The sequence below is a fragment of the Erpetoichthys calabaricus genome, chromosome 9 (assembly GCF_900747795.2).
Source record: "Erpetoichthys calabaricus chromosome 9, fErpCal1.3, whole genome shotgun sequence".
NCBI classification, from domain to species: Eukaryota; Metazoa; Chordata; class Cladistia; order Polypteriformes; family Polypteridae; genus Erpetoichthys; species Erpetoichthys calabaricus.
In genome coordinates, this window is record NC_041402.2 from 184,876,146 (window position 1) to 184,891,594 (window position 15,449).

General features: G+C 42.4%; 1 protein-coding gene across 1 annotated transcript in view; it reads left to right on the top strand.

Annotated features, from left to right (window-relative positions):
- The window catches only part of LOC114656958 (protein FAM102A-like), a 146,797-nt gene that overhangs the window by 106,129 nt on the left and 25,219 nt on the right, over positions 1-15,449 (top strand). The window contains exons 4-5 of the mRNA XM_028808614.2: positions 4,043-4,072; positions 13,943-14,059. Of these exons, the coding sequence (XP_028664447.1) occupies positions 4,043-4,072; positions 13,943-14,059 (147 nt within the window). The remainder of the gene's footprint in view (positions 1-4,042; positions 4,073-13,942; positions 14,060-15,449) is intronic.

Consider the following 15,449-nt stretch of genomic DNA (forward strand, 5'->3'; position numbering starts at 1 on the left):
CTCAAGTCAATAAGCAGTTCTTTGGTTTTGCTGATGTGGAGGTGCAGACAATTCTCAAAAGTTCTCCCCCTGGCTCCCCTCCTTTGTGTCATCCCCCTTGTCAATACACCCTATTAGTGCAGAAAGGTCGGAGAATTTGTGTCAGTGACCTGACCTGCTGTTCTATCTTCTTATATAAGACGCTACCATGGCTGTCCGTTTGTCTGTCCGGGATTTTAACTAACCTGTCGCTTGCAAACCGTTAGAACTATTGACCTGAAAGTTGCCACACAATACACTACGTGACATCTACTATGCGCTTTTGGGGTGATGATTCACCTCCAAGGTTGTTCCTCTTTTTATTTTATTGTAGAATCAACTCTCGGTGGAGGCCAGCAGGGCGGCCATGTGGCACATGTGTACGGGCGCCGTTCTCATCCCCTACCACCTTCACTGTCACTTCCTCTACTGCTTCATATCTTAAGTCTTCAATCTGCCTCAAGAATGATTTAAGTGCCAGCTTAAGTGAAAATTAAAGAAAACCTACAAAGTTATTGCAACACATACACTGACTTCATCAGTTTTAAAGCGAAAAGATGCCAACGAAAGAAGATAAGATCTGCTCAGGAAGCAGCAAGCGCATGAACCTCTGAGCAAATGAATGCCAAACATACAGAGAAAGAGAATGAGAACTAGGAAACTGCACGTTATTGTGCAGGGCACCGTTACTGATATGTTTATATGTTATATTGTCCAAGGTGTATAAGATGAACAATAAAGCTCCATGTTGTGTTTCAGTGTTGCTCACACAGACTGATCTGCCCGACAGGTAGTCCGTTATCGGGCACTATAGGCTCGCCTCACCAGCATGTCCCCGAGTTTACCCCTTAACAAGAATGGCTTAACAAGGTATTGTAGGTACTGGAGGAATCAAAAAAAAAAAAAGGTCATCCTTCCAGTGCTGCCAGCTTTGCCCATCCTGGAGGAGCCAGCAGATAATTGTACTTTCACTCCAGTCTTTGTGGGATAGGCAAACAGCAGTGGGCACAAGTGGTCTTTCACAAGAAGACCCCTAATAGTCCAGGGTCAGCCTCTCAAAGGTCTTCATGATGGAAGATTTAAGTGCCACTCGCCTGTAGTCCTCAAGTGAAGAGGGTGCCCGCCTTCTTTGGAACAGGAACGATGCAGGACGTTTTCCACGGCAGTGGCAGCACTTTCTAGAGCTGTAGTGACAGACTGAGCATGTGACAGGGGACACCACAAAGCTGGTTAGCACAGGCCTTAAGAATCTGAGGTCTAGGCCCGTTGCTTTTATTTGTAGTCCAAGATCAGCCTCCTGATGGTCTTCATGATGTGAGCACAAACAAAGCAGTTTCTAACTGATTAAGCTGAGTGGGTCCAAACAATTGACCTCAATGATCTTATCATATGACCAGTTGACAACGGAGGATAGGAAACAATACATGCAGTCTGCAGCCGTCGGCTCCATTTCAGTTACGCCATGCGTGCCTTATGTGGCAGCGTGGCTCCATCACAGCCTGGCACACGCTTTTCTTTTTTATTTGGAGATCAGATGAAAAGCACACAAGCGTCCAAGTCGGTGTCATTCTGTTGTTTTTGGTCCACAGAAAGAGCACAGTCTCACTGGTGACATGCATTGCTGTCCCTTTTGTTGTTTATGCTTTGTATGAAATGACAATGGCAAAAAGAACAAGGCGCGCTTCTTACTGATTTTGGTTTTGCAGAACATCCCAAGCTTTGCAGCGCTGTTAATGTGACACCAGTAAATGCTGCAGACCGGTTTGAGAAGCTGGTGACCTGCCAGTCAAATCTACACCTGAAGGACATGTCTGATGGTCGTGTGAGGTGCACAGAGGAACAGGCTGCCATCAGTGAGCTCAGTCTGCAGCGGTCTTCTTGGAAAGAATGGAAGACGCCTGACTCACTGAGCATAAAGAGCTTTCTGAAAAAGGCATGCATGTATCTGGGGAGAGGAGTAATGCGGAAGTAAACAGCCGTACACAGAAAATGCCGCAGGACGAGAAGGACCACAACAGTACGTGACAGAAAGGGGACCGCTGAGATCACAGAGGAGTTCCTCCCAAAGAAGGAACATGAAATGAGCTGCACTTTATTTTGAGATGCAGCCATTCTCTCAGATCTGCCCTGCACTTTTACAGTCTTGCCTTTTTTGAAATTTTATTTTGCATTCTATGTAATTTCAACCCCTAGAATGATCTGAGGAGACCACCATTAATTTCGGGGCATAATTTTGCACCTTGAGCCAGTGCCTTTAGAAGATGCAAACGGCAAAGTTGTAGGGACAGCCATATTTTTCATTAGATTTTAACACAAGTGCCACACTGTCGTGTGTGTTTTTGGGTAATTTGAGCTCCTCATGAACGACTGACCATGCATGAGACTCCAAGTGGACTTCCAGACCACTACAAACGTGAGGGAACCATTCAAGCACAAGCCCCCTTAGATATGCTCGATTTGTGTTTTTCCAAATATCCCCAGTTGAGCCAGTTGTGAGGGTGGGTGCTGATTTTGTTTTCCAAGCGCATATCCAAGGCTGCCTTCATCTCCATCCTTCAGTTTGCAGTATCTCTACAAAGTGAGATACTTGTGGTGCAATAGGGGGCAGAAACAAAGACCATCAGCCACTATTGGCTGCCGTGTTGTTTATACAGTGGATTCGGAAAACTGTTGAGACCCCTTCATATCCTGTTTCCTTTATTGTGTTGTAAACATTTCAGATTAAATCTACATTTGCCACTTTTGTCCATCAGACTACACTCAGTAACTTATAATGACAAAGGAAAAACCATGTTTAAGAAAGGTTTGCAACTTTGCTATAAATCCGAAACTGAAATCTCTCATTTGTAGACCCTTAATTCAGTTCTTTGTAGAAGGGCAGCAATTCAAGCGGTCAATCTTCTTGGTAAGTCTCTACAAGCTTTGCACACCTGGATTTGGGCTGCTCATCCCATTCTTCCTGACAGATCCTCTCACATGCCGTTAGATTGGATGGGAAGTGTCTGTCAATGGCCATCTTCAGGTCTCCCCTCATATGTTTTGTGGAGTTTGGCTGGGCCACCCAAGGACACTCGGAGACTTGTCAGTATTGTCTTGGCCGTATGCTCTCAAGGACCTATCTGTATTTGGTTGTATTCATATGTCCCTCATTTCTGACCAGTCTCCCAGTCCCTGCACCTCCATAGCATGATGCTTCCACCACCATACTTCACCGCTGGGATTAGCAGTGCCTGGTCTTCAGCAGTTGAAGTGCTTGGAGTTCTGTCCAAAGAGTTCAGTTCTTGTCTCTTCAGAGTAGAGCGTCTTTCTCCTAATGCTCAAGGTCTTTTAACTGTCACATGCCTTTGATTCAAGACTGCCTTCTGTCTGGCCACTGTACCATAAACATCTGATTGCAGGAGTACTGCTGATTTGGTCATCGTTCTGACAGCTTCTCGGTAGCGGACTTCTGAAGCTCTGTCAGAGTGACCTGTGGGTTCTTGGTCACTTGGTTCTTGGTTTGCTCAGTTTGACTGGATGGCTAAACTCTAGAAAGGGTCCTGGTGGTTCCGGACGTCTTCCATTTCACAACTCTTGAGGTCACTGTGCTTCTGGGAGCACTCCAAGCTTTACCGATGGCTTTATCCCTTTGCCCTGCTCTGTGCCTTACCACAGTTTGATCGCAGAGGTCTACAAGTGAGATGCTTGGACTTCATGGCTTGGTTTTTGTCCTGACAGGCAGTGTGACTAAATGATGTCCAGCCATTTTAATTTCCCAATAACCATAACCTCTCCAAAATAAGCATAAGAATTAAAAAAGAAGAAGAAATGAGTAGTCGACGCAAAGTGCTGTGGGTGCCAGGTGGGTTTGGAGATGAGAATGGGGGCTTCAGATGGAAAGTCAAGCTGCAGTAAAACCTTGAACTCTTCATTGATGAGTGTTTTGTGTTTCCACAGGATTTGCCAGCCTCACGTGAGAATATTAAAGTCATTGATGGAAACTGCTTGGAAAAAAAAACTAACTCTCTTCCTGTTTTTATTTCAGGAACTGAAAGGTGGAAAAGCTTATTCCAAGGTAAGAAATGTTTACAGCACGCATGACATTGCAGCTTGCTTAAGCCGGTCGGGTGGCTCAGCAGGTCCTCGTCTTGGGCGTTGGGTTGAAAAATGAAATATGAGAAACATCCGGTGTAGTGTAGCAAGCAGAGGGGCAGAAACGAGACGACTTCTTGTATTTTAAGATCAATAATATATGTATATAAAAAAAATACTTTTAAAAACCACGCTTATATTAAGTTAAAAAGTGTACTAAAAAGTAAAAAATAAGTCTCTCATAGATCACTTGCAAAATAAAAGCGTGGGCACTTTTCATCAATCAATAAAATCTTAGTAAAAGTGCCCACGCTTTTATTTTACAAGTGATCTATGAGAGACTTATTTTTTACTTTTTAGTACACTTTTAACTTAATATAAGTGTGGTTTTTAAAAAGTATTATATATATTATTTTCAACTTTTTAGTCTTGGGTTTGTTTCAGTATAATTTTGTAATCAATATCTTAACACTTCCTTTTAATATTTCTGTTACTAGCGCCATCTATTGGTGAAATATTGAACTATTCTTCATATGAAAATCCATGTTCATTAAGAAATTAAATTAATTGATCAATTTGTGAAACTGATTATTGATTCATGTATTGTCTTCAGAAGTGTGTAAGTGTGCAAAATTTCAAGTCATTTGACCAATAGGAAGTGGGTTAAATATCGATTACAAGATTTGTACCAGACAACAAACAGGTGAAGTTAAACTAAGCGTGGTAAAAATAAAAAGGGAGCGTGCACAGCACCTGTGAAGTGTATCCCCTCCCCATATGACACCACCTGATTTTGATACTGAATTTGAATAAATAATACATTTTATTTACGTCCACTGGCCACTTTATTAGGTACACCTTGCTAGTACCCTTTTGCTTTCAGAACTGCCCTAATTCTTTTTGGCATTGATTTGACAAGGTGCTGGAAACATTCCTCAGGTATTGTGGTCCACATTGACATGATAGCATCACGCATGTACTGCGGATTTGTCAGCTGCACATCCATGATGCGAATCTCTTGTTCCACCACATCCCAAAGGTGCTGTACTGGATTGAGGTCTGGGGACTATGGTGGCCATTTGAGTCCAGTGAACTCCTTGTCAGGTTTAAGAAACCAGTTTGAGATGATCTGAGCTTTGTGACCTGGCGGGTTATCCTGCAGGACGAGGCCATCAGAAGATTGGGGACACTGCGGTTGGATTGAAGAGGAAAAAACGTCTGAGAGTCGACCAGGTAGTAAACGGGGAGAGGTAAAAATCAACTGAACTGAGGAGGACACTGGTGCTGAGAATGACTGGAGTCGTGGACAATGAGGCCCCCCTAGTGGTGTTGCCTGCAAAGCACCAATTGTAGCCCCCATTAATTTCTCTCTTTAAGCTGCTTCATTGGAAACAACAGTGATGTGTACTAAGGGGTTTGGGAATGTCAAATAAACACAAAGTTAAATTTGTCCACTCCAGAGTTGGGACAGATGGAACCATGGGTGGTCTCGCCCCAATTATTTGAAACATACTGTCTGGTTCAAAACAGAAAATGTTTTTTTGTTATTTATTTTTTTTATATATTTTTAATACAAAGAGATTATGTAAAAGCAGAGGAACAAAGTAGTTCCGCATCCATCTGGTTGAAGCATTTATGAAGTTGATTTAATTAGAGATTCCAGCACCATTAGAAAATGTCTGCTAGATAACTGCAGGAGCAGAGCTAGCGACATCCCCTAAGGAAAGGTTTGCTCTCGTCTGAGTCACGTTGTTTTCCAGCCCAGTAGCACCAAAGCTGAACTCCACCGCTCTGACAACAGACGTTTCCCAGTGTGGGTAATCGCCTTGTGGCCACGTTCTGCCATGACAAGGCCAAGTCGGAAACACTGCGTGTGTGTGTGTGTGTGTGTGTGTGTGTGTGTGTGTGTGTGGCTGGCTCAGCAGCTTTTCATCAAACATTAAAGGAAAGAAAACATGAACTTGTTCAACACGTCCTGTTTGGAGACCACATGTAGAATTAATTAATAACGGATGTTTATAGCGCCTGTCTGGCCTACAGTGGGGAGCCACTTCAACCACCACCAATGTGCAACATCCATCAGGGTGATATGATGGCAGCCATTCTTGTACCATTACACTCGCCACACGTTAGGTGGGTGACCGAGACAGTTAGGGGATAAATAAGGGGCAAGAATGGACAAGGTCATGGTGGGCAGTGTAGCCATGAGAGATGCCCAGGGATGTATAATGACCATGGAAAGTGGGGAACCTTATGTTTCGTTTTTGTCTCATCCAAAGGACGGTGCCATTTTTACAGCGCAGTGTCCCAGTGACAGCATTGAGATCCACACACACAGAAACCACAGTGTAAGCGCCCCCTGCTGGTCGCAGCAACCTAAGCTTTACCTGGGTGGTCAAGAATAAAATCGCAATGTACTCGTCAGCTGTGCAGAGGTCCTCATCTGTCTGTCTTTTATAGCGTCTTTCCCATCTGTCTTGTTTACGGTAATTTCAGTAGTTCTCTCTAGCAAGCATGCTGTAGCCTGCTGGTGACATAAACTTTATATAAAACCAACAGAGATAAGTAGGTGGAAAAGCACTATAAATGATCAAAAGAGACTGTTCATGCAAGTATCTGTCTCCTAGATAAGAAAGGACCTGTATACATAATTACCAGATATCGAGAGGAGAGTTGATCGGTCTGTCTTATATAGTGCCTTACATACCATATAAACAACCTTCATCATTAGACTAGCAAGCTTGCAATAGATAGGTAACCTGAGGGGCACTGCAGGACCTCAACAGAGATCAATATTTAGAAAAGCACTATAAATTATAGATACACACAGTGCTTTATTACTTACTTAAAGGTCAGTTCCAATAGATGTGCCCAGTTCTATTCAAAGGAATGACATGTCATAGGAGTGACATAACAAAGGAGTGAAACCTCAGATATAAATTTCAAAGGAGTGACAACCATCCAAGTGGTAGGTGAGATGACAATGATTTTTTTAGCGAGCGTACTTTCAGTTGTGTTCCTGCTCTCTGTTGAAGCAAGATAATAATGGATGAATATCAATTTTTAAAATCCCAAATGGGTAAAGATAAGCTAGCATTCAGAGGATACATCTACCGACACCAACGATCCCGAAACAACAAGCATGATTTCCGGTGCAAGGACAAAAATCGTAATGGTTCCACAACTCTTCGTGGAGCGACAATTTTCAATTTTTTTTTTTTTTAAATAAAATTTTAATCATAATTTGTCACTCCAATAAAATGTCACTCCTTTAATACGGTATTTATGTCACTCCTATGAAGTGTCACTCTTTCGATACAGACCCGCTGTCCTATGTAGTGCCTTTCCTATCTGTTTTACAAAGCTCTGTTCAGTTAGCTGCCGTGTGATTGATACCAGATGCGGTTATGCTAGAGATGAATCACTCGTAGAATGAAAGAAATACGACCAGAAGAAGAGACACACAAGAACAAAGCCAGTCAGTCATAACAGTCGTCAAGGCCAAAATGTTAAAACAAAAAAAATAAATAAAAAATCGAGGTCAAACTTCAGAGTGAACGGATCAAAAAACGAAGACGACTTTCTAACAGAGAGTCATTTTACCCACAGCTCAGCTCAGTATAATGGTTGTCCCCAGTTGTGTCAGTGATGGTAGAAATCACGACATCCGAGACCACGTCTCTGGCCACCCAAGGGCTCGAAGATGCCATCTCTGATCTCAAATTAAGGTGGTATCAGAAATGGCACGATACGAGCTCCTTCACTTTAAATAAGCACTGAATTTCAAAATGTACTTCAGATATGGATTCCACGTACAGTACTTGAAAACCACAGAGGGGAACCAAGTCTCAATTTGAAAAAGGGGAGAAAAAAAACCAACATAAACAGAAGGCTGACAAACATGTAATTACGAGTGTATTCTTAAGACGCGATATAAAAATGATAGAGGCAAGGAGCTAGAAAGGCTCTATCAATAACTGAAAGATTCAGCTCTTTATCTGTATATTTCATGTCAATTCTTTCATATCTACTGTATCCACCTCATCTAGTGCCTTTCATGGCTGCCAATCAGTGAATTACTGTACTTGTCAATTTCCTAATTGTGTCTATCTTATATAGCACCTTTTCCTTCCTATTTGTCTGTCTGTCTATCCCTGGGTTGGGCAGTGTCAGTCCTGGAGAGCCCCAGTGGCTGTAGGTTTTCATTCCAGCCCAATTGCTTAATTAGAAACCAGTCCTTGCCAATCTCAGACCTTATTTAACTTTATGGCTTGTTAGTCTGTGCAATGTAAGGTTCTTATATCATAGATGTTTTCCTTTCCAAGGATATCATCAAAATGATTTTCAGTCTGTCACATTTTCTATTAAGTTTTTTATTAAATCGATGAACACACACAGATGTAAATCGAAACAAGCTAGATGGTGAACTGCTGACTGCTTTGTCATTTACATCTTATTGCCAATAAGGAGCCATTAAAACACTGAATGCAGCTATTTAAGATTGAAATAAGCAATTAAGGATGGGGAACCTTAACAAGTGAGACCACTAAAATGAAGAATCAAAATGTCACTTAATAACTGGGTTGGAACAAAAACCTGCAGCCACTGCGGCTCTCCAGGACCAACGTTGCCCACCCCTGGTCTATCACATGGTGCCTTTTATATCTCCCTATTGTCTTTTATGTAGTGTCTTTCATATGGCAGTCTACATGGCCACATCTCCATTAATTACATATGCACCTTTCCTATGTTCCTGCCATGTACAGTGCCTTTTACATCTGTCAGTCTATTAAATAGTGCCTTATATGTGTAAATATTAATTCCTTAATATCTACTTTATACCTGTATAATCCTTTTTATGGCTATCAATTTGTGAATTACATGTTGGTTCTTTCCTGACTATCTATCCAATATAGCATCTTTTCTATCAATTTATATTTAATGTAAATGGCCACCTTTCTAATTGTATATTATATTGTATATAATATACACAGTCATATGAAAAAGTTTGGGAACCCCTCTCAGCCTGCATAATAATTGACTCTCCTTTCAACAAAAAGATAACAGCGGTCTGTCTGTCATTTCCTAGGAATATCTAAGTACTGCGGTGTTTTCCAAACAAAGATTTTTAGTGACGCAGTATTTAGTTGTATGAAATTAAATCAAATGTGAAAAACTGGCTGTGCACAAATGTGGGTCCCCTTGTAATTTTTCTGATTTGAATGCCTGTCACTGTCAATGTTGATTACTTGCAACACCAAATTGGTTGATGAGCTCATTACGCCTTGAACTTCATAGACAGGTGTGTCCCATCAGGAGATATAAAGGGATTTAAGGTGGTCAATTGCAAGTTGTGCTTCCTTCCCTTTGACTCTCCTCTGAAGAGTGACAGCATGGGATCCTCAGAGCAACTCTCCAAAGATCTGAAAACAAAGATTGTTGAGTCTCCTGGTTGAGGGGAAGGCTACAAAAAGCCATCTCAGAGGTTTAAACTGTCAGTTTCAACTGTAAGGAATGGAATCAGGAAATGGAAGGCCACAGGCACAGTTTCTGTTAAACCCAGCAGGTCTGGCAGGCCAAGAAAAACACAGGAGCGGCATATGCACAGGATTGTGAGAATAGTGACAGACAACCCACAGATCACCTCCAAAGACCTGCAAGAACATCTTGCTGCAGATAGTGTATCTGTACATCGTTGTACATTTCAGCGCAATTTCACAAAGAACATCTGTATGGCAGGGTGATGAGAAAGAAGCCCTTTCTGCACTCACACCACAAACAGAGTCGCTTGTTGTATGCCAATGCTCATTTAGACAAGCCAGATTCATTTTGGAACAAAGTGCTTTGGACTGATGAGACAAAAATGGAGTTATTTGGTCATAACAAAAAGCGCTTTGCATGGCTGAAGAAGAACATCGCATTCCAAGAAAAGCGCCTGCTACCTACTGTCAAATTTGGTGGCGGTTCCATCATGCTGTGGGGCTGTGTAGCTAGTTCAGGGACTGGGGCCCTTGTTAAAGTCGAGGGTCGGATGAATTAAACCCAATATCAACAAATTCTTCAGGATACTGTTCAAGCATCAGTCACAAAGTTGAAGTTATGTAGGGGTTGGATATTCCAGCAAGACAATGAGCCAAAACACAGTTCGAAATCTACAAAGACGTTCAATATAGAGGGAGAAGTACAATGTTCTGGAATGGCCGTCACAGTCCCCTGACTTGAATATCATCGAAAATCTATGGGATGATTTGAAGCAGGCTGTCCATCAAATTGAACTGAACTGGAGAGATTTTGTATGGAAGAATAGTCAACAATACCTCCATCCAGAATCAGACACTCATCAAAGGCTATAGGAGGTGTCTAGAGGCCTTTATATTTGCAAAAGGAGGCTCAACTAAGTATTGATGTCATATCTCTGTTGGGGTGCCCACATTTATGCACCTGTCTAATTTTGTTATGATGCATATTGCATATTTTCTGTTAATCCAATAAACTTCATGTCACTGCAGAAATACTGCTGTTTCCATAAGGCATGTCATATAATAAAAGGAAGTTGCTACTTTGAAAGCTCAGCCAATGATGAACAAAAATCCAAAGAATTAAGAGGGGTTCCCAAACATTTTCATATGACTGGATATAGTGCCTTTCATGGCTTCCAGTCTATTAATGACATGTTCATCACTTCCTGTCTGTATCTATCTTAGAAGAATATTCTTACATTTTCATATCTGTCTACCTGCCATATACAGTGTCTTTTATTATCTCTTTCACAAGGTGGTTTACATAGCCACCTCTCCATTAATTACGTGTACTGTAGCTCCTTTCCTTTTTATATCTGTCTGTTTGTTAATATAGTGCTTTTTCTCTCTGAATGTCTGTCCATCCCTAAATGCTGGTACAAGTCTGTCCGTCTGTCGGATTCCATGACGGTTTTATTGCATGCAGTGGCCGTATTTCTTAATGACGGCTGATTTTGTTTTGCTCAGCCGATCAGCTGGCATTGTTCGGGCTCTTCTGCTCACGGCAGTGCTGTACGGCACCCTGTGCGGTGGGCCGCAGCTCCTACACGTCTCCTCTTTGGTTATGTAATCTCGCTGTGCTGTTTAACTGCCTGGATTGCTGCAGCCCTCGCTTCTGCTTCACTGAGCCGCACGGCACGTGCTTATCATGGATGTCTTGCTGCCTCTTTCTTCCCCCAGGCAATGTTCCATTTGGCTTTTTCTGCACGTGAAATAACAGATGTAGAGTCTGCCAGGCACAAAGCATGGCGAGCACAGGGCGAGTCTGAATGTTTCATGGTGCTGTGTATACAGCAGCCTGGCTTTCCTCTTCTTAGTGATGTCCGTAAGGCCGGGTGGCGTGTCCTGCTTCGATCCCATTCAGCTGTTGATGCAGCCATTAGGTCTGCGGTGGTCATTACAGGAGGCACTTGGTGGTCCACACATTACCAATCATTGACTGCTCTGGCTGTGCATGTGCCCTGACTGTTGGCTGAATGGCTGTAATCGAGGAGGCCATTAGCTTTTTACTTGCTGCTTAATTCAGCCTTCAAACGTATTTATTTTAACAAGGAAACATGGCGTCAATGAAAAGAACTCCCAAGACTCATTTAAAAGACCAAGTCAGTGTGACATGTGACTTCCAATTAGACCAGATGTGTCAAATACAGATAATGGAGGGCTGTAGATCTTCATTCCCAACCTGCTATTGCTGGCTGACCAGACGTCTATAGTCTTATTGGGTTGCTTTCCAAGATTCAGAAGTTCTCGTTGTTGCCTTTTCCTTCAAAGTCCTTGTCACATTACACGACTTTTCCAGCAGATTTTCAGTCGTAGCCTTCATTTACGTAATCTTAGCGAGTCGGAGGTAGTCGTATAATGTGACATACCCAGTGAGTCCATGACTCACCCTGACAAAATCAAACAAGTCGTCTTGTCCTCTCCTACACACACAGCCCACCCCAGTCAATGAGTCCTCATTCAAAAGAAAAACTCTGGGGGGGGGGGGGGGGGGAAAGAATCAACCGTTTTGGAATGAGATCACCAGCAAGGCTCTGAATTAAATAACAGATTTTATTAACGGGAAGAACAAACTTCTGATGAAGACATTAGCTGGAGTGAAAAATGGAGGTCTACAGTACAAGGAACAGAGTAACCCCTAGACAGCTGACCACCTGTTGGCTCGCATTGAGTGTCTGTGGTGTTCGGCTGGCGATTACAGAAAATTGAAACAATTAAGGTTGTAAATCTTAAAAAGCAATGCTAATGTAATTATGGGGAAGGAAGCACAGCATATAATTGTTTACTAATTAAGAAAATACCTGAAATTATAAACCCACAGGATTTGAATTTGACACCAGCATTCCTCGCCAGTTCGTTTGTGCGTCACTCTCAGAACTTTAAGAAAGCCGGCGTCTGTGGGGCTGAGATGGCAATCGGGGATGTGTGGGGACTGGCATTGAGAAAGAGAGGAAGGTGCAAGAATGTCAAAAATCAGTCCTGAAAAATACTGGCAGCCATTGTAATGAAGCTAGTACTGGTGTTCAGCATGGGGACACCAGTCCATTGTGGAGCGAGCTTGTTCACTCCCACCCTGTCTGAATTATCCACCAACAGTGATGCCTTTGGAATGTGTGGAGAAACTGAACCACCAAGGTTTAGGGTGGTGGGTCGACATTGGAGAGAACAGATCAAGATGGACACGTGGAGAATGTGCAGACTAAACACGGACAGTGAGTATTATTGATAAACAAACTGGACTGTGGGAGAAGACCCACATGACCCTGGGAGGACGCGCACGCTCTGCACAGAAGTGCCAGTCCCCCCACACACACATGAGAATTGCACGGTGCCAGCTGTGATCAGAGTGGATACATTAGCTTAACATTCCAAACACTCCTGCCTGCAGCTTGTCTGGTCTAGCGCAGGGGTCACCAACTCCGGTCCTGGAGGACCACCATGGGTGCAGGTTTTCATTCTAACCCGTTTCTTAATGAGTGCCCTGTTTGTGCTGCTAATTAACTTCTTTTGAACTCATTTTAATTGACTTGTTCTTGAAGACTCAGACTTCCTAATTGTTTTTTTTTTTCCTTAATTAGCAGCTAAACAATAATGAGATACAAAATGAGACAAAACAACTGGTGTCCATCATACCATATCTGAAAATAAAGAAAGATAAAGGTATCAGGAATGTCGATCTTCTTGGGTCACCAAATCATTTTAACACTGCTTTTAGAAAAGAGAAGATCAACAGTTCCGGAAATGTCTGCTAATGCACCACGGGAGCAGCAACAAACCATGGAATTAAAGAACGGGTTTCTGGTTTGAGGCCCTGACTTAGCTGGTCTTCTGTTGGGACCCTCACTTCACATTTCATTTCTGTTTAGGTGCCATTTCAGGAAAGAAATGAAGCAACAGAGAGGAACGATGAAAACATTCAGGGGATCAAATCTTAAAAAAGCAATTCAGTTAAAATGAATTCACAAGAAGTTAATTAGCAGCACAAGCGGGGCACTTATTAAAAAAGGGTTAGAATGAAAACCTGCAGCCACGATGGTCCTCCAGGACCGGACTTGGCGACCCCTGGCGGGAAAGCAAACCCCCTAGTGTCCCTCCAACGCCACATCCAGTAGTGTCTCAACTTGGTCACCAAAGTCTTCCATGCTTGGCCTGTGGGCTCTGAGCACATCAGGTTACAAAGTGGCCTCCCAGGTTTCTGTCTTTGAAGGGGTCCGGCCCTTCTAAATGTAGTGCAGTCTAGAAATTGCGATTACGGACTGAATGTTAAAAGTCAATGAAAGGCCAACAAGGAGCCGTCATCTCGTTTCCACATTCTGTCCCTTCCTGTTTTGCAGCTTGGATTTGCTGACCTCAACCTGGCGGAGTTTGCAGGCTCAGGCTCCACGGTTCGCTGCTGTTTACTAGAAGGGTATGACACCAAGAACACGAGGCAGGACAACTCCATTCTAAAGGTAAGAGACCCAGCTTTTTGAAATGGAAGGCCGATTTTAGGAGTTGTTTTTAAAAAAAAAAAAAAATTCAGAAAGCCTTTCTGAAAAATGTTTTTCACTTTGCCATAATGGGTTATTAAGTGTAGAATGATGAGCAAAGACGGCAGATTTCTCCATTTCAAATTAAATCTACAACACAACAAGGTGTGCAGAAAGTGAGAGTCTGAAGACTTTTTTATATAATATATATATAATTATATAATAACCCCCCATCCACCTGATGGGTATGAGGTACTTCATGGGACTCTTAACATCTGGTGCCAAGTGTCTGCCCCAGCATGGCCCACTCTTTGGGATAAGGACAGGTGTGGAATTTGACTGGTGGGGTTACAGCTGTCCTATCCTACCTAATGCAGATGCCCTAAAGTGAGCCCAGGGAGGCAGTAAACCCTCTAGTGGGGCAGAATTGCCAAAGCTCCCTTGATCTTGATGTTCAGTATGAGCCAAGCCTTTGAAAGATCCTTCTGGAATATATATAAAAATATATATATATATATATATATATATATATATATATATATTTTTTTTTAACACAAAATGAGACCTACCCTGGGCACAATGAAACTGTCATGCCTAGGAATTCACAGTGAGCCTGCTTTTTGATTGTCACCCCTTGTACTCGTTTCCCTACTGAGCACCAACACCCCCTTACTTCCTCCTTTTCTCCAGCTTTCAAAAATCCTAAATGCTCCTTTTTGTTCTTTATTTCGCCTTATACAATTTCTTGTATTAGGAATTTGTTAGTTTTCGCATACCCCATGGGGTCAGAGCGCAGGGTCAGCCATTGTACAGCGCCCCTGGAGCAATTGAAGGTTAAGGGCCTTGCTCAAGGGCCCAGCAGAGTAGGATCTCTTTTGGCAGTGACGGGGATTCGAACCAGCAACCTTTGGGATACCAGCACAGATCCTTAGCCTCAGAGCCACCACTCCTGAGCCTGCCATCATACAGTAATCCCTCCTCCATCGTGGGGGTTACGCTCCAGAGCCACCCGCGAAATAAGAAAATCCGCGAAGTAGAAACCATATGTTCATGTGGTTATTTTTATATATTTTAAGCCCTTATAAACTCTCCCACACTATTATAAACATTTCACTCACAATTATACAGCATAAACCCTTTGTATTCTCTTAGATATTAGGTAAGATTCATTGAAATTATGTATGTAAACACAGTAAAACCTAAATATTATTTTAAAGATATCGAGCGTCTCCGATATCACATATGTTACAGCCATTACGACAGACAGGCCACCATCAATAAATACGTACAATGCAAGAAAAATTGTATACAATAAAATGTGTGTACAGTGACACTAAACTATGTATATGTAATAAGTACTGTACGTAAATAA